The 24,654-nt window shown below is 45.3% G+C and overlaps 1 protein-coding gene across 1 annotated transcript in view; it reads right to left on the minus strand.

Moving 5' to 3' along the window:
- Positions 1 to 15,384, minus strand: part of PHLPP1 (PH domain and leucine rich repeat protein phosphatase 1) — a 151,191-nt gene extending 135,807 nt beyond the window's left edge. Inside the window, exon 1 of the mRNA XM_087707566.1 lies at positions 13,711 to 15,384. Coding sequence (XP_087563692.1) covers positions 13,711 to 15,250 — 1,540 coding nt within the window. The 5' untranslated portion in view covers positions 15,251 to 15,384. The remainder of the gene's footprint in view (positions 1 to 13,710) is intronic.
- Between the last annotated feature and the right edge of the window lie 9,270 nt (positions 15,385 to 24,654).

Genomic DNA, 24,654 nt, shown 5'->3' on the forward strand with positions numbered 1-24,654 from the left:
AGCAACTTGTACTACTTGATTGAATTTCAAAAGCTAACCGTATGTGTGGCCACTCTACTCTCATTGATAAATTTTTATTTATTTCCAAAGTTTTCATTTTTTTTCATTTTTGTCTTTGTGTTGTTGTTTTTTCTTTTTTTGATTTTGTAATTTAACTTTGGAAAGAAATAAAAAAATTATCAACTCTACTCTCAACATTGGTTTCAGTCCCTCCCTAAGGAAAATTTAATCCCAGACCTGCAACCATCAAAAGATTCCACACAAATATTCCAAAACATTTCAAAGTTTTGACCAGCAATTATTCACATGCATTTGAGAACACAGATGACTTCCACGCACTGGAGATTTTCTCCAAGCAACAACAAGCAAAGTCAGATCAAATTATATACATGAAAAAGCTAATTTGGACCATATGAGATCCAACTGAAAGTGGGACTGGTTTATGTCCTCAGAAATTCACTAACTTCCTATAAGAGAATGCAATTAATAGCATTCCAGAAGTTGATGAACTTCAAATCTCAGCATCCTTAGGATTGTTCAGGAAGATGTAGAGTACTAAGGAATACTATTCCATCTCTCAGTCTGGGGGGTGGTGGTGGAATTATACGCCCCTCAGAGAGGGTTCGCAATTTGGGAGTCCTCCTGGGCCCACAGTTGACTTTAGATCACCATTTGTCAGCTGTGACCCGGGGGGTCTTTGCCCAGGTTCGCCTGGTGGACCAATTGCGACCCTACCTGGATCGGGAGGCACTTCAGATAGTCACTCACGTCCTCATCACCTCAAGACTGGACTACTGTAACACGCTCTACATGGGGCTGCCCTTGAAGAGTGTTCGAAGACTCCAATTAGTCCAGAGCGATTGTGGGTGCACCTAGGTACACCCACGTTACACCTATCCTCCGCGAGCTGCACTGGCTGCCCATCGGTCTCCGGACGCGTTTCAAGGTGCTAGTCGTTACTTATAAAGCCCTACATGGCATCGGACCTGGGTACCTGAGAGACCGCCTCCTGCCAATTACCTCCCAAAGACCGATTCGATCGCACAGGCTGGGCCTCCTCCGGGTCCCATCGGCTGGTGATCCCCTGGGGGAGAGCCTTCTCTGTTGCTGCTCCGGCCCTCTGGAACGAGCTCCCCGTGGAGATCCGGACCCTTACTACCCTCCCGGCATTCCGTAAAGCTACTAAGTCCTGGCTGTTCCGACGGGCTGGGGGCTGTTGGAAGTATCCAGCCCCGTTTCAATTGTGAATGTTGTGTATTTTTAAATTGTTGTTTTGTCCTATTTATCCCCCTTTCCCTGTTTTATTGTGAGCCGCCCAGAGTCCTTCAGGAGTGGGCGGCATACAAAACTAATAAAACAAACGAACAACAAACAAACAATACTATTTTTTCTAGAAAGACAACTGACATTACAGCACAGAATGGAACACAGGTTGAAGAAGACAAATAAAATAAGTTTTTCTCTTCTCATATAATATTAGATCCTGGAGTTGCCAACAAAGTTGAATGGTGGAAGAATCAGAATAGATAAAAAGCGTGGCACGACAAAACCGCGCTCGTCAAAATAGCGGTGATAAAACCGCGTCGCTAAAGCCGTGACGTCATCACCGCCACGACAACAGCACAGCGACAGAAGGGCGCTTTAAAACAGCGCGGCGGCAGAAAACCGATTTAAATTAAGGTAAGGGTTAGGATTAGGTTTAGGGGTTAGGTTTAGGGTTAGGTTTAGGGTTAGGTTTAGGGTTAGGTTTAGGGTTAGGTTTAGGGTGCTGAGTGCTTCGGAAGGCGCGGATTTGCCCTCCGCGGTTATGTCATCGCGGTAGGGTCACGTTTTTCCTTAGCGCTTCGGACGGCGCGGATTTGCCCTCCACACTTATGTCGGCGCGGATAAGGGCTTCACGGTTCTGTGGTGGAACCGATAAAAAGTACCTCTTCGTATACCGGTAGTATGTAATTAAAATAATGGAATATGGAACAATGTATTGTAATGATGTCTGAAAACTTCTGTGCTCCTAAAAGGGGCACTTATGCCTACAGGATAACACTCGCCATGGCCATACAACTACTAGTCATGCCAATTACATATTATCTCCAGTAATATAAGCAGTATAAATAGGAAGCACCACCTTTGAACCTCCAAGATTGTAGCTTCTGCTCACAAATAACAGGTTATTCTTTTTAATTGTTCACAACAAGGATAGATAACCTTTCATTTCAAATGGAGCCATGCCAGCAGTATATAATGAAACGGCTAACCAAGATACAAACACATTATTCTCTTCCGAAAGGTCCCATGCTGATTAGCAGTGGCATTCGTGCACACTTGTCTGCCAGCCTTCCGAGTAAAAATGATACACACTATGTGGCCGATTCTTTCATTCTAGCAGGATTACAGCCGCAAGAGCTTGGAAGGGTCATCACACAATACCGAATAATTAATCTGGACATAGAAGCAAAACAAATCCATAGCTGAAATCAGTGGGAAAATGAAGGGCAGACAGGCGGACTATGCTTGGGAAGCAAAGCCTACGTTACATCTCTTTATAATTTTACACAATTCACAGTTATGAGATAGCACAAAAATTAGGACCTTATCCTTTGTGAGATTAGCAATAGCAATAGCAGTTAGACTTATATATACCGCTTCATAGGGCTTTCAGCCCTCTCTAAGCGGTTTACAGAGTCAGCATATCGCCCCCAACAACAATCCGGGTCCTCATTTCACCCACCTCGGAAGGATGGAAGGCTGAGTCAACCTTGAGCCGGTGAGATTTGAACCGCCGAACTGCAGATAATAGTCAGCTGAAGTGGCTTGCAGTACTGCACCCTAACCACTGCGCCACCTCGGAGACAGCGAGGACCAAGTGGCCGCCCGACAGATCTCCTCAATGGGAACCCTCTTTTTTTTTTTAATTGGATTGTGATCAGCTGTGCATAATCCACCTGCTAGTTAGAAAGTTGGTTTTAGAGAGGGATGGAATTGTGGCACCTAATATCTGGATATGATGGATGGGAGAAAAGCGAGATTAAGATTTGGATGATATTCTGAACTGGATCACAGTGTTCTTACTCTTGTATCAGAGGTGGTATTCAGCCAGTTCGAACCAGTTCGGGCGAACCAGTAGCGGAAATTTCGAGTAGTTCGGAGAACTGGCAAATACCACCTCTGGCTGGCCCCGCCCTCCCACCCGTGTCATTCCCCGTCCTATATTCCCTTGTGTTTTTTTTTTAGCTCAGCGCTGACACCGAGGACGGTCTTTGAGTGCCGAGCATGTGCGCAAGGCACTCTCTCATAGAACGGTAGGAAAACATTTGGAATCCCACCACTCTCTTGTATACACATCCTTCTCTGTTTAGAGCAGTGTTTCTCAACCTTAGCAACTTGAAGATGTCCGGACTTCAACTCCCAGAATTCCCCAGCCAGCGAATGCTGGCTGGGGAATTCTGGGAGTTGAAGTCCGGACATCTTCAAGTTGCCAAGGTTGAGAAACACTGGTTTAGAGCATGTTAAGATTTCATACAATATATGAGCCGAGGTGGCGCAGTGGTTAAATGCAGCACTGCAGGCTACTTCAGCTGACTGCAGTTCTGCAGTTCGGCGGTTCAAATCTCACCGGCTCAGGGTTGACTCAGCCTTCCATCCTTCCGAGGTGGGTAAAATGAGGACCCGGATTGTTGTTGGGGGCAATATGCTGACTCTGTAAAACCGCTTAGAGAGGGCTGAAAGCCCTATGAAGCGGTATAGAAGTCTAACTGCTCTTGCTATATAGTTAGTAAAAACTGGCAAATTTCAGTGAAACATTCCAGAATATTAAACCATTAAACCATTGTTTCTGACCAGCAAAACAAGAGTGCTTCTAGCTCTGCAACCTAGATTGAAAAGAACAGATACCTTCTTCTCTGTCATCAAAAACTGGAGTTGAAAGGGATGCCTTCACTATCTCAAACTCTTCAAACATGATTTAGAATAGAGTGGAATAGAATTAAAATGTTTTCAGTCTCATGCCCTGCCATCTAGAAACAATAACTTTCTGGTGGCTCCATTTTCAGGAGCCAAGATTTAAAATAAATCTTGTTTATTTTATTTTATTTTTAAAAAAATTAAAATAACAGCAGTTGCACATCAACTGCTGTTGGCAGAAGACTGGAGCCAAGAAATCCACAAATTAAAGCAAGGGTAGTGGACACAGGGACAATATTCAATGCTCCATCAGAAGGATGACATTGGGGAAATGTTACTGGATGTGGAGACATTGTTGGAAGGGGTTGATTGACCTTTAAGAAAAGGACCAGGGATATATGAATATGAATTGGCCTCTTGATAGCCAGCACTGTAGCTAGGAGATGAAAGGAAGGGTTAAATCAGTTGGCCCTTATCTACTTGCACATGGAACAAAAGGCCCGGTCCCCTATAATCTTAAACTAGAGCAGGGGATATAGTTCCTTTCAGAAGACCACTCCTATTCAATTGTTCATTCCTAGACCAGGAGAGGAGCTGAAGGAACAAGAAAGCACCTTGGAGACATCTTGAGTCTCCAACCCCAGACACCCAAAGATACCTTCCTTGGGCAGAGGTAGCAAGACATTAACTATACCTGCATTCCTTTGCACAATGGGTCGATAGCAGAAAGAGGGCAAGCCATTTCACACAATTCACAGCTCTACAGATATGAAGTTAGAGACTAACTTGATTTTTGCACCTAATAACGGCAGCAAGACTGTTGGTGGCACAATACTGGAAGAAGGAAGACTTGCCTACAACTCAAGAATGGACATTGAAAGTTACAAACTTAGCCGAGATGGCTAAAATATCGGCATATCTTAAAGATCACTCAAATGAGAGATATAAACGAGACTGGAAAAAATGGATTGACTTTATACAAAATAAATACGGGACCAAGAAATTCCAGTTAGCCTATGCTTAAGATCAGAAATGATTTAAACTGTTTAAAGTTAGTTCAGTAAGAAGAAGCTAAGGTCAATGCAGAATGTCATTAATTTCTTTATTTCTTTTTTTTTTTCCAAATAGATTTTAGACTGTGTTTGTTAAAAATCTATACCGTGTACGGGCTCTGGGAAGTCGGGGAGGGGGGAGGGAGGGGGGGTGTTGGGGGGGAGGGTGGGGGGAGGGAGGGATATAGACTAGGTTAGATACGATGTGTTAGATTTCAATGTAATGCAAATTCACATGTATACTGTTTTTCTTTAATTTCTCTGTAAAAATAGGATAAGTTAAGTACATTGACATATAGTGGAAATACACCAAGGGGAGGAGGAGTGGGATAGAAGAAAGATGGGTAGAGAGGGCGGGAGAGAGGAAAGGAGGGAGGGTGAGAAGGAAGGGAGGGAGTGGATCAGGAGAGAGGAGTGGTAGAGGGGGAGGGGAAGTAGGGTAGAGGGGGATGATGGAGGGAAGATAGAAAGTTGGAGGGGGGTGGAAGAAAGAGGTGTACGGAGAGCGGAAGAGGTATATTGGGTTTCTAGTTTGGGGGGTATTGTTGACAAGAGGAATTGCTGCGATTATTGTTTAATGTTGTATGGCTCCGGCTATGCACAGTATATATGTGAGTGTATGAAAATGAAAAAATGGAAAATAAAAATCTTTTACACAAGATATGAAGTTAATGTTTTGCTATCGGCTCCACCACAAATCCGTGGTAGACTAAAGCGCGCTCGACGAAAGCGCGTACGTGACGTCATCACAGCGCGATGAAAACGGCACGCTGTGAGCGGTAAATTTAAAATTAACGCGAAAACCTTACCCTAAACCCCCCAAACCTAACCCTAAACCTAACCCTAAACCTAACCCTTAACCTAACCCTAAACCTAACCCTAAACCTAACCCTTAACCTAACGCTAAACCTAACGCTAACCCTTAACCTAACGCTAAACCTAACCCTAACCCTTAACCTAACCCTAACCCTTAACCTAACCCTAACCCTAACCTTTATGTGAATCGGCTTGCTTTAATTTTATTTTAATTTAATTTATTTTTAATTTTATTTGTCGCGCTGCTGATGACGTCACGTACGCGCTTTGATCGGGCGCGCTTTAGTGGACCGCGGTTTTGACGGGTCACGTTGCTATCAGGTCCATCTTCCACTGACCCTCATGCTACACCCAAGTTCTGTGCATTTCTCCAAAATGTTACGTAAGTTTTTTTTTTATTTTTTAAAAAAACAAAGCACTCCCAGGTAGCTTCTGTCTCAGCTGCTTCTGCAGAACTAAACTTCATCCATATTACTCAAGAGCAGGAAGCATGGAACACAGGGGAGGTTTTCTAGGTAGCCTTTGAATTTGTAAGAGAACACCACTCGGTAAACAAAAGCAAGCAGAAAGCTGGTGGGAAGTGTTTGGATGAGAGCTCGGAGTTCTTTTTTACGCTTGTTCTGAGGGCTTTCGTGGGGCTGCGTATCACCAACAGATTGTACGAAGCATCGAGTGTTCCGAGTTGAACAGATGGGAGAGTTTAATTGCACAGAATGCTCCGAGGTATATCAATACCGCCATCGCCAAGAGGAGAGGCTCTTACAAAAATTTAAGTAACAAGGTCCAATAATGAAAGGCAATAAAGAAATCAGCAGGGCGGGGACCCTTTTAGCTCTTGATAGATACGACTAACAGCCCACGTCAAGTAAAACTGGACAAAACTGGTAAGAGGCAACAGAACTCAATTGCTCCTTGGTATGTGTCTCTAGGTCAGTGTTTAGGGTTAGGTTAAGGGTTAGGTTTAGGGTTAGGTTAAGGGTTAGGTTAAGGGTTAGGGTTAGGATTAGGTTTAGGGTTAGGTTAAGGGTTAGGATTAGGTTTAGGTTTAGGGTTAGGGTTAGGTTAAGGGTTAGGGTTAGGTTAAGGGTTAGGATTAGGGTTAGGGTTAGGTTTAGGGTTAGGTTTAGGGTTAGGTTAAGGGTTAGGGTTAGGTTAAGGGTTAGGTTTAGGGTTAGGATTAGGTTTAGGGCTAAGTTAAGGGTTAGGTTTAGGGTTAGGTTTAGGGTTAGGTTTAGGGGGGTTAGGTTTAGGTGTTAATTTTAGGTTTAGAGTTTACAGCGTGCTTCTGTCTCCGCTCTGTTGTCGCCCTGTGATGACGTCAGCTACGCGGTTTCGTTGAGCGCGCTTTAGTCGAACGCGGTTTTGTGGTGGAACCGTTCCTGCTACCAAACACATCAAAGCATATTTTGGAAACTGTACCTGAAACAGAGGACCCCCCAATATTCAAGGCATAAACTTATTAAAACGGCTCTCTAAATCTGCCCATCATCCCCTGCCTGCATTTGCACATCAAAGCAGTAAGCCTTTGCACCTAAGGTTTATTCCGAAATATCCCTCACTTTGTTTTCCAATCGGGTTTTTAATGAAAGGTGTTTCCAAGGGACAACTTGGGTCAATTATTCCTTCCGAGCACTTGCCACATACTTTCCTCAGGTCTGAATCTTCTATTTCCTCTTAGGATCATCGTTGCTGAGATAACAAACAGCCGTCTCAAACGAAATAACTCGTTTTTCTCATCATTCTGTTGTGGGAACAAGCATTCCACGGATAACTCCACTAAAAGGAAGCGGGTCAGGTTGAAAGAGAATTGATCTTGTAAAGGCTTCGGCACACATTTTCCCCTCCTGTTGCAAAGGCCTAGATTATTCTAGTTCCTTCTCCCCACATGCCCTCAGGAATCTCACTTAATCAAGTGAATTACTTCTTGCCGCAGCTTTAGAATCAACGCTCGCCGTTGCAAAAAGGCCAGCAGAGTGCAAAAATGAATGTTATGTTCAAGCTCTTGAGAGGCAGGTATTTTAAGCAAGATTTAAATGGGCCAGTTTGAAACATCCGTGACCCGTCAAAAGCGCGGACGGCAAAAGCGCGATCGACAAAATCGCGCCTTTGACGTCATCACAGCGCGACGAAAAAGATCGAAAAATTCAAATAAAAATTAATAAAAATTAAATTAAAGCAAGCCGATTCACATAAAGGTAAGGGTTAGGGTTAGGGTTAGGGTTAGGGTAAGGGTAAGGGTTCGGGTTAGCTTTAGAGCGTTAGCGTTAGCGTTAGGGTTAGGATAAGGGTTAGCGTTACGTTTTTCGTTACTTTAACGGTTAGGTTTAGGGTTAGGTTTAGGGTTAGGTTAAGAGTTAGGGTTAGGGTTAGGGTTAGGGTTAGGTTTGGGGGGGTTAGGGGAAGGTTTTAGCTTTATTTTTACATTTTTTCGATCTTTTTCGTCGCGCTGTGATGACGTCACAGCGCGCTTTTGTCGAGCGCGATTTTGTCCTACGCGCTTTTGTGGTGGAACCTGAAACATCACAACTATGCAAGGGTGAAGCTAGATTTAAAGGAGAAAGGATATCTAAAGCAGTGTTTCTCAACCTTGGCAACTTGAAGATGTCCGGACTTCAACTCTCAGAATTCCCCAGCCAGCGAATGCTGGCTGGGGAATTCTGGGAGTTGAGGTCCGGACATCTTCAAGTTGCCAAGGTTGAGAAACACTGATCTAAAGCTTTAAATGGTGCATAGAAAAATATTGGTAGCACCTGTCAAATTAGTGTTTTTATAGTGCTTCAAAGATAACATTCCCATCAGATAAAATCACCTGGATCCAAAGTCCTACTGTGAATCTTAATAAATGAAGTCTTCAAATATTCTGTTTATAATTTTTGCATACTTCCACCCCTACCAACTATAACTCTTCGTTTATTGCCCTCTAAACATTTTTATTTTAAAATTAAACAATCCAAACATGTAGTAGCTACTAACTGGCAGAGAAAAATATACTGCAACTTACAAGCAGCATGCTTAACTTTATATCATAACAAATAAAGTTATGTAAGAAGTATTTGGAACGCTCCAAATACCTCCGAGACAGTCTGTGTATCAGGCCCTCAGTATTAATAATTATACACAACATTTATAAACAGATATTTTCCACCAAAGTCACCCGAGGATATGTTTCAGTTCTCCGAAAAGGAACTTCATAATGACCATTTTGAGGACATTAATTTGAGGACCATCACCAACTGTTAATGTCTGATAATCCAAGCAAGCATCTTCAACTCTCATGTTCAACTACCATAATTAAACTTCTGAAGGACACCCAGTTGGAAAAGGCTGTCTCATTATCAAAATATTACACAATTTTTTTTAAAGAATGCCCTAATACAGGTAGTCCTCAATAACCACTTGTTTAGTAACTGTTTTAAATTACAACACACACAAAAAAAAAACCATGATCGGTCCTAATACCACTATTACAGCATCCACATGATCGCGTAATCAAAATTCAGGAGCTTGGTACCCAACATATATTTACAACAGTTACAGCCAGGTCTCCAATCCCAGTCCGTGGACTGGCACCAGTCCGTGGCATGTAACAGGGCCACACAAGCTAGCGAAGCCCCGTTTGTGGGATGCAGGCAGCATGCAAAACAACACCCCTTCCTGTCCACGGAAAAAACATTTTGTCCAAAAGGTTTGGCGCCACTGAATTATAGCATCCGGGGCCATGTGACCACCATTTGTGACCTTCCCAGCTAACTCCTGATAGGAGAAGTCAACTTAACAACTATCTGATTCACTTAACATCTGCAATAATTCACTTAACCAGGTTGTACAATTGGATGTGACTCATTTAACAACTACCTAGTAACAATATGTTGTCACAATTGTGGTCATAACTTGAGGACTACCTGTATTTTACTGATAGCTGCTTTTTTCAAAAGGAAGAAGCAATATTCAAGAAGAAGCTACATTCAAAGTTACAGATCCTATCCATTTCGTTCTTACAACCAAGATGAAATCTGGAACTAAAAGTCACAAACAAGATCCATATAAATTTAGCTTTCTATTGAGAACTAAAAAAAAACATCTTTTAGAACTTAAGATGATGATCAAGATATAGTAAAACAGAAAGAATCAGCTGGTAGACTACATTTAGCATTAAGGATCTTAGGAAATTAAAGTGAATTGAATATCAGAAAAATGTTTAGCCTTTTCCATCTTTTAATATGCAATGATTTTTACCCATGAGAAACACAAATTCATTCCCAGATTCAATCAATCTAAACTGGGCCAGGAAGAGAGTTTCACCTTACGACTGTAAATAAAGCTTGTTCAGATAAATAAACCACAGGTTAAATAGTATGTCTCAGCTGTTTCTGACAATCTTCAGACTTTCTTTATACCTGTATTTTTATTTTGCCCCAGAACACTTTTACAAACCAACACACACCATTTTGTAAAGGAAAATTAGTTCCACCTAGAAAACAGAAATATTTAATCTTTCCCATAGACATGTATTTTTTTTCCCCTTATACCTAATGAAAGGAGTGCACAAAATGCCTTGAAACAGCATTCCCCTAATTTCCACTCAGGTGCCTCAATAAACAGGTACAGGTAAGTATCTATGGTGCTTTCTCTGCTAAAGGTGAAGTAGTAAATTTTCTGACCTGCTTCTCTTATTGCAAATTTGGAGGGTGTGTGTGTGAGAGACAAGAATATCTGCAGATAGCAGGAAACCCTTTCCATGTGCCTGACCCACAAGTTTCTTCAGACACCCTTCTACTCCTTGGCTATCATGAGCCTCTGAAGAAATTACCCAATTAGACCAGCAAGTTTCAAAGGCCAGTCAGGTGGTCTATTTTCTCACGGATCTTCTGCACGCACTCTTTCTTCAGAACCGCTCCTGTTTCTAACCTAATTATAAACAGGCAAGGGAAAACCTAGACAAAAGGGATCAGAACTCAGGACATTTCTGATCCATTTCTGGAAACCTTCCAAAGCTCCATGAAAGTAACACCGACCAAGATAAAAGCCACAGGTAGCCCATCAGGCCAACCACATCTTTCCCCCAAGAAAAGATGGTCACCAACTGGTTGGTCCAGGGACCATTGTGAGAAAATGTTGGTGGTCTGCAGGAAAAATTATTTGCTTTCTTTTGTATTCCACTAAATACTATGTATCTTTTTTAAAAGATACTCAAGAAAGCCGTTAAAACCTGGCTGTTCCCGCAGGCCTGGGGGCTGTTGACCTTAGCGTTAAGGTCCAGCCCCGATTAAAACGTATGTGTGTTGTGAATTTTAAATTATTTTTTATTTATTTTGCTTTTCTTTTTCTTTTTTTTCTTCTTTCATTGTAAGCCACCCCCGGAGTCCTCCGGGATTAGGCGGCCTATAAATTTAATAAATGAAATCTTTTTTTTTTTTAAAAATCATATTAGTGATCTGCGGGGTTTAAAATGATGGATTTAGTGGTCCCTGGGGGTCCGAAAGGTTGGTGACCCCCTGCCCTAGAGCCGGATTTCCCCCCCCATCTCACCGACTAGAGGTACTATTTTCTCCATTCAAATTACTCCTAGGTCACCTTAGCAACTTTAAGACCTGAGGACTTCAACTCCCAGAATTCCTTAGCAATTTTAAGACCTGAGGACTTCAACTCCCAGAATTCCTTAGCAACTTTAAAACCCGAGGACTTCAAACTCCCAGAATTCCTTAGCAACTTTAAGACCTGAGGACTTCAACTCCCAGAATTCCTTAGCAACTTTAAGACTTGAGGACTTCAAACTCCCAGAATTCCTTAGCAACTTTAAGACCGGAGGACTTCAACTCCCAGAATTCCTTAGCAACTTTAAGACCTGAGGACTTCAACTCCCAGAATTCCTTAGCAACTTTAAGACCTGAGGACTTCAACTCCCAGAATTCCTTAGCAACTTTAAGACCTGAGGACTTCGACTCCCAGAATTCCTTAGCAACTTTAAGACCTGAGGACTTCAACTCCCAGAACTCCTTAGCAACTTTAAGACCTGAGGACTTTCAACTCCCAGAATTCCTTAGCAACTTTAAGACCTGAGGACTTCAAACTCCCAGAATTCCTTAGCAATTTTAAGACGTGAGGACTTCAAACTCCCAGAATTCCTTAGCAACTTTAAGACCTGAGGACTTCAACTCCCAGAATTCCTTAGCAACTTTAACACCTGAGGACTTCAACTCCCAGAATTCCTTAGCAACTTTAAGACCTGAGGACTTCAAACTCCCAGAATTCCTTAGCAACTTTAAGACCTGAGGACTTCAACTCCCAGAATTCCTTAGCAACTTTAAGACCTGAGGACTTCAAACTCCCAGAATTCCTTAGCAACTTTAAGACCGGAGGACTTCAACTCCCAGAATTCCTTAGCAACTTTAAGACCTGAGGACTTCAAACTCCCAGAATTCCTTAGCAACTTTAAGACCTGAGGGCTTCAACTCCCAGAATTCCTTAGCAACTTTAAGACCTGAGGACTTCAAACTCCCAGAATTCCTTAGCAACTTTAAGACCGGAGGACTTCAACTCCCAGAATTCCTTAGCAACTTTAAGACCTGAGGACTTTCAACTCCCAGAATTCCTTAGCAACTTTAAGACCTGAGGACTTTCAACTCCCAGAATTCCTTAGCAACTTTAAGACCCGAGGACTTCAACTCCCAGAATTCCTTAGCAACTTTAAGCCCTGAGGACTTCAAACTCCCAGGATTCCTTAGCAACTTTAAGACCTGAGGACTTCGACTCCCAGAATTCCTTAGCAACTTTAAGACCGGAGGACTTCAAACTCCCAGAATTCCTTAGCAACTTTAAGACCGGAGGACTTCAAACTCCCAGAATTCCTTAGCAACTTTAAGACCCGAGGACTTCAACTCCCAGAATTCCTTAGCAACTTTAAGCCCTCAGGACTTCAAACTCCCAGGATTCCTTAGCAACTTTAAGACCTGAGGACTTCGACTCCCAGAATTCCTTAGCAACTTTAAGACCGGAGGACTTCAACTCCCAGAATTCCTTAGCAATTTTAAGCCATGAGGACTTCAACTCCCAGAATTCCTTAGCAACTTTAAGACCGGAGGACTTCAACTCCCAGAATTCCTTAGCGACTTTAAGACCCGAGGACTTCAACTCCCAGAATTCCTAAGCAACTTTAAGACCTGAGGACTTCAACTCCCAGAATTCCTAAGCAACTTTAAGACCTGTGGACTTCAACTCCCAGAAATTCCTTAGCAACTTTAAGACCGGAGGACTTCAACTCCCAGAATTCCTTAGCAACTTTAAGACCTGAGGACTTCAACTCCCAGAATTCCTTAGCAACTTCAAGACCCAAGGACTTCAACTCCCAGAACTCCTTAGCAACTTTAAGACCCGAGGACTTCAACTCCCAGAATTCCTTAGCAACTTTAAGACCTGAGGACTTCAAACTCCCAGAATTCCTTAGCAACTTTAAGACCTGAGGACTTCAAACTCCCAGAATTCCTTAGCAACTTTAAGACCTGAGGACTTCAACTCCCAGAATTCCTTAGCAACTTTAAGACCTGAGGACTTCAACTCCCAGAATTCCCCAGCCAGCATAGCTGGCTGGGGAATTCTGGGAGTTGAAGTCCACAGGTCTTAAAGTTGCCAAGGTTGAGAAACACTGTCCTAACCACTATTGGGGAATTCTGGGAGTTGAAGTCCACAGGTCTTAAAGTTGCCAAGGTTGAGAAACACTGTCCTAACCACTATTGGGGAATTCTGGGAGTTGAAGTCCACAGGTCTTAAAGTTGCCAAGGTTGAGCAACACGAGGTCAACTCTTCCCTACTGAAGCCACACCGGGCTAATGCCATCCTTCTGTCCTCGGGAGGGGAAGAACCCAGGACGCGGCCCGCGGGAACGGCAGGTTCCCACGCTCCTCGGAGCCCCCGGGATCCCGCCTCCCCTTCATCCCCGACCCACCTGCGTAGAAGCGGATCAGGCAGCCGGTCTCGGCGTCCATGCCCTCCTCCTGCACCCGCCACAGGTCCCGGAAGCCCAGCTGCGAGAGGTAGTCGTTCTGGATCTGCAGCGGCTTCTCGTGCGGCTCCAGCCGTCGGGCCGTCTCCCCGTGGAGCTGGACGTACAAGGCCGGCGGCTGCTGCGGGCAAGCGGCTTCCCCAGCAGCGGAGGCGCTGCTTCCCCGCAAAGCTTTCCCTTTGCCCGGGGAGTCCCCCGAAGCTCTCCCGGCGAGCCGGGATTCCGGGCTGTGCAACCGTCGGGGCTGGTTCCTTCCAGGCGCCGCTCCCGGCCCGTCGTCCTTGGCCGCCAGATCCGCCTCCGAGTCCTCGGAAGAAGAAGACGACGAAGAAGAAGAGGAGCCGCCGCCGCCGCTGTACGGATCCAGGCGGTCGGAGGCGCTCTCGGCGCTGGGGCTGAAGCTCTCCGTATCCGAGCCTCCCAGCAGGGACGGGCAGGAGAGCGGCGGGCCGGACAGGTAGAGCTCCGCGCGGGGAGGAGGCGGCGGCGGGAAGGCCCGTCCGGGGCTGCCGTCGGAAGGGGAGAGGCTGGCCTTCCCGCTCGCCCGGCCGCTCTCCCCTCCTCCGCTGAGAGCCAGGCGCCTGGGCCGGACAGCCGCCTCCAACTCCTCCTGCTCCTCTCCGGCTCCGTTGGCGGCCCCTCGACGGCTCCGGGGCCTTCTCCCCATTGGGATCGGGGTCAAACTTCCCGCCGGGGTCTCTTCCTTCCCGCCGAGAGAAGCCGGTTGCAGGAGCAAATCACCCCCCTCCGCCGCCGCCTCTTCTTCTTTCGGGCTCAGCGGAGCCTCGGCTGCAGCCGCCTTCCCCCAAACCCGGACGGCGCTGCTGCTGCCGCCTCCCCGGTGCCCGAGCTGCAGCAAGCGGAGCGCCACTTGGGCCGCCGTGGTCTCCAGGTTGCAAAGCACGGGCAGCAGCAGGGAGCAGCCGCCGCCGCCGCCTCCCCGCGGCTGTTGCTGCTGGTGGTGGTGGGGATGATGGTGGTGGTAGTAGTAATAGACGTGGACGCATCCCCGCTGGAGGTCCCGCCGCACCCAGTCCCGCTCGGGGGCTTGCAGGGGCTGGAGCTGCCGGGGAGGCTTCGGTAGCAGAAGGAGCGTCTTCCGATCCAGGCTGCGCGTCCCCAGCGCTGCGGCGGGGGAAGGAGACGACGAAGAAGCCGCCGCCGCCGCCGAGAGGTTCCTCTTCAGCCGGCCTCGCCGCAACAGGAGGGAGTTGGCGCCGCCGCTGCCGGGAACCGCTGGAGGAGCCCCGTTGGCCGCCAGCGCCGGAGAACCGCCCGCGGCCCCTCGCCGCCTCCGCCGGTGCTGGTGGTGGTGGCCGCCGCCGACCAGCCCCGTCCTGGTGCCTTTGCCTCCTTCCAACGGGCCGGTGCCGCCGCCGTCGCCGCTCTCGGTTCCCGCTTGGCCCGAGTGGCTCGGCCGCTCCCCCTTGCCGACCATCGGCGGCGTCTCTCGGCTGCTTCCAAGCTGCTGCGCAGGTTCCATGGCGGAACGGCCGGGCGAGCCGCGTTCCGAAGCGGGGAGGGGGCTCCGGATTATGCAGCCGCCGCCAACATTCCGTCGGTGGTGCCTCCGCGTTCCGTTCGGCTCAGCCCCGCCGCCGCCGTTGCAGCTGCAGCCGCTGCTGTCGCCATTAGGAGAGTGGAGAGAGGAGGCCGCCTCCGCCCACTCGACGTGGCCCCGCCCCGGGCTCCTTATGAATATTAATCACCCTGCTGCTGTCGCCGTTAGGAGACTGGACAGAGGAGGCCGCCTCCGCCCACTCGACGTGGCCCCGCCCCGGGCTCCTTATGAATATTAATCACCCTGCTGCTGTCGCCATTAGGAGACTGGAGAGAGGACACCCGGCCTGGCCCCGCCCCAGGCTCCTTATGAATATTAATCACCCTGCTGCTGTCGCCAATAGGAGACTGGAGAGAGGACACCCGGCCTGGCCCCGCCCCAGGCTCCTTATGAATATTAATCACCCTGCCGCTGTCGCCATTAGGACAGTGTTTCTCAACCTTGGTGACTTTCAGTCCTGTGGACTTCAACTCCCAGAATTAGCTGGCTGGGGGATTCTGGGAGTTGAAGTCCACAGGACTGAAAGTCGCCAAGGTTGAGAAACACTGCGATTAGGAGACTGGAGAGAGGAGGCCGCCTCCGCCCACCCGCCCTGGCCCCGCCCCAGGCTCCTTTATGAATATTAATCAGCGCGGGCCTCGTACGAAGGGCGCGATTCCCCCTCTCTCTCGCCAGCGCCGTCCTTAATATTCATGAGGAGTGACGACATCCCTCGTGAGTGGAGTGGAGTGGGGGGAAGGGGGCGGGGCTCCGGGGATAAACAAAACGTGACGGTTTTTTTTGCGCCCGGACGGAGGGACGGTGGGAGAAATCGTTGCCCCGATGAAAAGGATGCCGGGAAACGTAGTCCCGGGCTCGGCTCTGCTTTCCCGGGGATCTCCCAGGGATGACTACATGTCCCTTCGGCCGCCGCGCGTTCTTCGTTGGGCGGGAGGGAAAAGGCAGCTTTCCCCGGGTTTCCTTCCTCCTTTAGCTGATGCTGATCTCGCTTTGGGGGGGGGGGGCGGGGGGGGGCTTCTTATATCCCGCATGGAGAGTGTGGTGGCTTCAGTTTCCTTTATGTTTATATATATTTATATGCAATATATATATTGCATCTGTGAAAACCTCAAGAATGATGGAATTATATATAATAATATAATATAATAATATAATGTATGTATGTATGTATGCATGCATACATACATACATACATACATACATACATACATACATACATACATATTTTTATACATATATATATGTATGGCTAGCTGATGAGAGCTAAATAGCTTGAAATAGATCTATACTAGTCTTCCTTTATTTATTTATCAGCACAAATAAAAAAACACAAATATAACAAAGGCAACAGTAAAAATATTGGGTTTCTGTCTGGATGGACTCTTGTGACGAGCCTAATGACAGAGAGTGGAAGTGTGACCTTCCTCCCACACTTGGGCATACCAGGGGTTGTGACTTTAAGTATATGTATGTATGTATGTATGTATATATATATATATATATATATATATATATATATATATATATATATATATATATATATATATATATATATATATATATATATATATATATATATATATATATATATATATATATATATATATATATATATATATATATATATATATATATATATATGTTTTTTTTTTATTTGTGCTGATAAATAAATAAAGGCATACTTGGGCATACCAGGGGTTGTGACTTTAAGTATATATATATATATATATATATATATATATATATATATATATATATATATATATATATATATATATATATATATATATATATATATATATATATATATATATATATATATATATATATATATATTCAGTGTTTCTCAACCTTGGTGACTTTAAGTCCTGTGGACTTCAACTCCCAGAATCCCCCAGCCAGCTGTGCTCAATGTTAACACATCTGCCTAATATGCAATACAGCCCAGGTTCGAATCCCAGTAAGGGTATGGCTAGCTGATGAGAGCTAAATAGCTTGAAATAGATCTATACCAGTCTCCCTTTATTTATTTATCAGCACAAATACAACACAAATGTAACAAAAAGGCAACAGTAAAAAAAATATTGGGTTTCTGCCTGGATGGTCTCTTGTGACGAGCTGAAGGACAGAGAATGGAAGTGTGATCTTCCTCCCATATTTGGGCATACCAGGGGTTGTGACTTTAAATAGATAGATAGATAGATAGATAGATAGATAGATAGATAGATAGATAGATAGATAGATAGATAGACAGACAGACAGACAGACAGACAGACAGACAGACACACACACACACATATACATATACATATACATACATACATTATATTATATTATATTATATATAATTCCATCATTCTTGAGGTTTTCACAGATGCAAACGTTTGCCACATAGGCAATAATGGCGAACAGATCTGTAGCTCGGTGTAGGGTGGGGGGGAAATATCCTCCTTTGCACGTATATTATTTGCACATAGGCATATTATTTGCAACAAGAGCATATTTTTCTCCTCAATGCCCAGATACTTGTGGCACTGCACTTTTACCAGCATTGAATTCGCTGCTCATTCAGAGGACGTTTTATTGCAGTTTCGATTCATTTCTCTTTGAGACATAATATGAAAATTTCCCAAACTGTTAAGACTAGAATGCTATGGGAGGAAAAACTGTAGGAAGTTTATCACCCAGGGCCTCTCCCAGAAAAATGAAATATCCTAGGGAAATATTGAAAGGGCAGAATATTTTCCTGGATGTGAAAAGGAAGAAACATGTTTTAAAAAACAGGATAGCTGCCTGCAGCTTCCTGCCCATCCCCATTTTGTCAATGGGCCATTAAGAAGGCCAAGCTAGTCCCTTTACATAATAAAGAGTTCTCTCCTTCAGCTCCAGGGGATGGGATTAAGGCATGATAATATTGGCTCTTTACCCAACTGACCACATGGCATCTGAGAACTCAACCAAACCTGGATTCAAAACGCAGCCTAGAGAGTTGCCCCTGCATGGCCCCATGGGAGTCTGACAACCAATCAGAATACATTTCTTACACAGGAACAGGAAACAGAAAGGTGGGACTGAACAGGGTATAAAAAGCCTAGCAAGCCCCTCCCTCAGCCCTTCTCTTCTTCTCCACCAACATTGAAGCATGTGATCACCTTTTCTGTTCAGGGCTCAAGCCACGTGGTCCTGTCCACCATTAAAACCATCTTTCCAAGCAGCCTCCATGTCTCCAGTGTCTTTTTCCCCACTTGGAGCCGAACCCAAAAGGACGTTTCTTTCATCAATACTAAAAGCATTCATGTATCCAAAGCAAATGGGCAGGCAGGAGTTTGCCCACTGTATCTCTGTAATTCTCTTATGATTAACTGCTCTGGCTTTATTTACTTCGGTCAGGAAGTTTATCCAAGCCAGGACAGTGACTCATAGAAATATAGGACATTGTCATTCTGAGTCAGACCACTGACCCATCATCTCACCCAAGAATTCAAGGCAATCCAACAGCAGCTCATTAGATTTTTCGCTTAATTCTTCCTCCCCACTGGGAAATGATCTTATAGCTAAACATTTTAACATACAGTGCGAAATATTTATTGTACCTTACATATATTTAGGTGGTGACCCACCTCTGGCCACGGTTGATAGCTACCTTTGCACCATACATAAGGAACCTACAGGTATATGAGCCCATCTTAAGACCTTGATATTTTTGTCCATTTATCAAATCATTTCTAAGGATCTGAACAGGCAAATGTAAACAATATTAAGGGTATGGTCGCAGGCGTGGCACGACAAAACCGCGGTCCATTAAAGCGCGCCCGGTTAAAGCGCGTACCTGACGTCATCAGCAGCGCGACAAATACGACCGCGGAGAAAAAAGGGCGCTTTAAAAAGCGCTTTTAAAGCAAGCCGATTCACATAAAGGTAAGGGTTAGGGTTAGGGTTAGGGTTAGGGTTAGGTTAAGGGTTAGGGTTAGGTTTAGGGTTACGTTAAGCGTTAGGGTTAGGTTTAGGGTTAGGTTAAGGGTTAGCGTTAGGTTTAGCGTTAGGTTAAGGGTTAGGGTTAGGTTTAGGGTTAGGTTAAGGGTTAGGTTTAGGGTTAGGTGGCGCAGTGGTTAAATGCAGCACTGCAGGCTACTGCTAGATCAGCAGTTCAGCGGTTCAAATCCCACCGGCTCAGGGTTGACTCAGCCTTCCATCCTTCCGAGGTGGGTAAAATGAGGACCCAGATTGTTGGGGGCAATATGCTGACTCTCTGTAAACCGCTTAGAGAGGGCTGAAAGCCCTATGAAGCGGTATATAAGTCTACTGCTATTGCTATTGCTATTAGGTTTGGGGGGGTTAGGGTAAGGTTTTCGCGTTAATTTTAACTTTACCGCTCACAGCGTGATGTTTTCATCGCGCTGTGATGACGTCAGGTACGCGCTTTGGTCGAGCGCGCTTTAGTCTACCGCGGTTTTGTGGTGGAACCGGTCGCAGGATGGGAGCTGTTGCAGGTAAAGCTGCCTTTGACTGATTTTGTCAATGCTAATGGCGTTAGCATTAGCATTGCTACCTGGTGCACACTTAGCACAATGCTAAGTGTGCACCAGTTGTTTTAGAATACCACCCAAGGCGCCTATTAACTCTAATGTCCGCTATCTACTTTTTTTTTGTCTTTCTTATCAACAGTTGATATGTCTGGAGGCTGGCAGGTGTTTGAATTCTAAAATTCCAGACCACTTTATCTTCTTTATTTCCTGTTACTTTATCTATGTGGGCCTCTCCTTATTTCTTGCTTGCAGGCAAATGATATTTCTTGCAGATCTTCCAATGCACCATTGTTACTACTTTGTCATGCCATTGTGTGTGGCCAGTCTGTGTGATCTTGCGGCAAGAAACCCCAGCAGGGTTTCTTCAATTCTTTCCTTTTGTAAGCATTTGGTCTTAGGGCAACTTGCTACTATGCAAACAGAATTAGCCCCTCTGTCTTTTTCTTCAAATTTCTGGCTCTTAGCCATTGCCAGGGCTTGTTGTTTTGCCTGTTAGTTTTTCCGTTGTGTACTAGCTTTGCCTTGCCATGTGTCTTTTCCATTCTTCATTTGGTCTTCTGGTAGGCAAGTTTGATCTCTAGAGCAGTGTTTCTCAACCTTGGCAACTTGAAGATGTCCAGACTTCAACTCCCAGAATTCCCCAGCAGTGGTTAGGACAGTGTTTCTCAACCTTGTCAACTTGAAGATGTCCGGACTTCAACTCCCAGAATTCCCCAGCAGTGGTTAGGACAGTGTTTCTCAACCTTGTCAACTTGAAAATGTCCGGACTTCAACTCCCAGAATTCCCCAGCAGTGGTTAGGACAGTGTTTCTCAACCTTGTCAACTTGAAGATGTCCGGACTTCAACTCCCAGAGTTCCCCAGCCAGCATTTGCTGGCTGGGGAATTCTGGAAGTTGAAGTCCGGACATCTTCAAGTTGCCAAGGTTGAGAAACACTGTTCTAGGGAGTAGGATATTTTTGAGTGGATGAAGTATATTGAGCAGAATAGGGACAACTACAGAAAAAAATTATACAAGCCAATATTTTTCATAGACAACTTGGGATCGTCTAAATGGGCCTTCCTAATAAGTGGCTTCAAAACCTAGTAATTACCAGCCAGGAGCATGTTGACTAGGGAACTCAGGAAGTTTAGCACAGCCATGGTTGATAATTCTATTGCTATGTTTTGAAGTTACATATTGGGAAGGCTCACAGAGCAGTGTTTCTCAACCTTGGCAACTTGAAGATGTCTGGACTTCAAGTCCCAGAATTCCCCAGCCAGCGAATGCTGGCTGGGGAATTCTGGGACTTGAAGTCCAGACATCTTCAAGTTGCCAAGGTTGAGAAACACTGCTCTATAGTATTAAATAAGCCAACGTGATTGTGCTAGTTTCAGTGCTCTGAGCAGCCATTCTATTTCAGGTGGTGTTTTTCCATACAGCTTCAGATCGTGTAAAGGAGGTAAGATAGCTGGATGTTTTTGATGGTTTGATAACCATGGCATGACTTGTTCAAGTATTGTTGACAGAAGAATCAATGCAATGACAAACAATAGTAACGATGAGTCTCCTTGAAAGATTCCTCTCCCGATATTAACCTGTCCTCATTGACCAGCAACTGGGTCTTCCATTGTGCCATTCATCTTTCCACAAAGCTTCTGATGTTTCTACTAACTTGTTGTTGTTGTTGTTGTTGTTGGACACACATTTGGCCCAGATGTTTAAACTGGGTTACAATATTATGATTTAAACTGATCCTCAATGACTCTAGTCTAGGCGCTCACAACAGTGAAACAAATCACATGAAATCAATAAAAAATAAAAGATGGCAATGGCATGAAGAGTCTCACTCATCCTCACCAAGGTCTGGGTGAACAGCCAGATCCTCCCAGCTCACCTAAAACAACAGCAGAGTGGGAATCATCCAGATCTCAGAAAGAACTTTGTCCCAGATCAATAGCAATAGCAGTTAGACTTATATACCGCTTCATAGGGCTTTCAGCCCTCTCTAAGCGGTTTACAGAGTCAGCATATCGCCCCCAACAACAATCCGGGTCCTCATTTTACCCACCTCGGAAGGATGGAAGGCTGAGTCAACCCTGAGCCTGGTGGGATTTGAACAGCCGAACTGCAGAACTGCAGTCAGCTGAAGTGGCCTGCAGTACTGCACCCTAACCACTGCACCACCTCGGCTCTTATTGGGTAGAGCCACCATTGTCTTATACACAAGTATTTATCTTTAAGACTTTTCAGTTTGTCTTCAAGTTAAATATTGAATTATCTGGAAGCCACTCTGTTCTCTTAGCAATAGCAATAGCAGTTAGACTTATATACCGCTTCATAGGGCTTTCAGCCCTCTCTAAGCGGTTTACGGAGTCGGCATATCGCCCCCAACAACAACCCGGGTCCTCATTTTACCCACCTCGGAAGGATGGAAGGCTGAGTCAACCCTGAGCCGGTGAGATTTGAACAGCCAAACTGCTGAACTGCAGTCAGCTGAAGTAGCCTGCAGTGCTGCATTTAACCACTGCGCCACCTCGGCTGCTGCTATACAGGGAAGGCACATTTCTGGAGTCTGGATAGATGACATTGTTTTCAGTTGAAGAAACTCGGAAGGAACCCACCTTGCAGGATAGAATCTGCCCTGATTAAAACTACAAAGGAGAAATCTTAACCAAGTAATAATGGCAGCCGTGGGATAAGAGCCGAGGTGGCGCAGTGGTTAAATGCAGCACTGCAGGCTACTTCAGCTGACTGCTATCTGCAGTTCGGCTGTTCAAATCTCACCGGCTCAAGGTTGACTCAGCCTTCCATCCTTCCGAGGTGGGTAAAATGAGGACCCGGATTGTTGTTGGGGGCGATATGCTGACTCTGTAAAACCGCTTAGAGAGGGCTGAAAGCCCTATGAAGCGGTATATAAGTCTTACTGCTATTGCTATTGCTATAAGAAAACAGCAGCCAATGCTGGAATATTGACACTGATTCCATTGAACAATACCCATGGTGCCAAGTCATGGGAAAAATAATAATCATAAGAAAGTACCATCAAATGTCAGCATATGCATAACGTTCGTGTTGAATGCAGAACTGGTTCCATACCCATAAGGTAAAAGTTCCCCTCCACACATACATGCTAGTCGTTCCCAACTCTAGGGGGCGGTGCTCATCTCCATTTCAAAGCCGAAGAGCCAGCGCTGTCGGAAGATGCACAAAACGCTGTTACCTCCCCACTAAAAGTGGTTCCTATTTTTCTACTTGCATTTTTCACATGCTTTCAAACCGCGAGGTTGGCAGAAGCTGTGGCGAGTAACGGGAGCTCGCTCCGTTACGCGGCTCTAGGGATTCGAACCGCCAAACTGTCGAGCTTTCTGATCGACAAGCTCAGTGTCTTAGCCACAGAGCCACAGCGTCCCCTCACGTCCGTACTATAGCCCCATCTTATTCTTTGTTCTCTGTGTTGACCAGGGTACCGCTGATTAATTTGCCAGGCATGCCTCTTGAAGCAGAGGAGAATTGTTCCTCTCTTTCTCCAGAGGAAGCCTAAAGGAGCCCGCTCTTCTTAGTGATTGATTAATAACTGCAGATTTTGCCTCTGGCTCTGCGTCTTTTTCTCCTAAGGGCTCTCATTCTGTAAAGGCTGCAATGAAAGCTTGTGCCAAAACGCTTGTTCAGAAATGCTACGTTCTGTCCTAAAGTGAAGGATGTTGGCAGGGAGCTGCAAACATTATCATTGGATGGAGACATAAAATAACTTTTTCCTCCAACAAGCATTCTAAATATGTTTTCAGTCAGCAAAACATGACTGGCTGACTTGATGCAAAGGCTCAATGCACTCAGTTGTATAAGCAGGAGGAGTGCCATGCAAATCACAGGCAACTTTTCTGCCAAAGGAAGGAACTAGAACAGTGTGTCTCAACCTTGGTGACTTTAAGTCCTGTGGACTTCAACTCCCAGAATCCCCCAGCCAGCATAGCTGGCTGGGGAATTCTAGAAGTTGAAATCCACAGGACTTAAAGTCACCAAGGTTGAGAAACACTGAACTAGAAGCAAAAGATCGTACTTACAATCACCCCCTCCAGTTTCCTGTTTTAACTATTAGAGTGGAAAGCTTTAATCAGCAGTTACTAATCTAAAGCTGCCGTTCATTAATCAGTGGGAGTCGGTTTTAATCAATGAAGCTGGGAATTAAGTGCAAGTATTTGTAATGTGGTCCGCATTTCTTAGCACAAGATGCGGTTTCAAATTTTCAACTGAAACTTTCTCTTCACACACGGAATACCAACTTGTTTAGTAAATTAAGCTTATCTCAGAAAGATATTTAAACAGGGATTTGCTGTTTGTAATAAGTCCTAATAATTCCTACTCAGATAATAGCAATAGCAATAGCAGTTAGACTTATATACCGCTTCATAGGGCTTTCAGCCCTCGCTAAGCGGTTTACAGAGTCCGCATATCGCCCCCAACAACAATCCGGGTCCTCATTTTACCCACCTCGGAAGGATGGAAGGCTGAGTCAACCTTGAGCCGGTGAGATTTGAACAGCCGAACTGCAGAACTGCAGTCAGCTGAAGTAGCCTGCAGCGCTGCATTTAACCACTGCGCCACCTCGGTTATAATGTATCTCCTAATATGTTTTTTAGTTCCATGTATGGTGACAATTCCATCAGATCAGTGGAGTCTATGGCTATATTCACACAGTCAGTGGTGGGATTCAATTCTTTTTACTACTGGTTATGTGGGCGTGGCTTTGTGGCAGTGGTGGGTTGCAGGCGGTACGCTCCGGTACGGGTGTACCGCTGCCTGCCGGGAGCATCAGGTACA

Source organism: Thamnophis sirtalis, unplaced genomic scaffold (genome assembly GCF_051295495.1).
Source record: "Thamnophis sirtalis isolate CommonGarterSnake01/CBP01778 unplaced genomic scaffold, rThaSir2_p1.2 scaffold_2, whole genome shotgun sequence".
Taxonomy (NCBI): domain Eukaryota; kingdom Metazoa; phylum Chordata; class Lepidosauria; order Squamata; family Natricidae; genus Thamnophis; species Thamnophis sirtalis.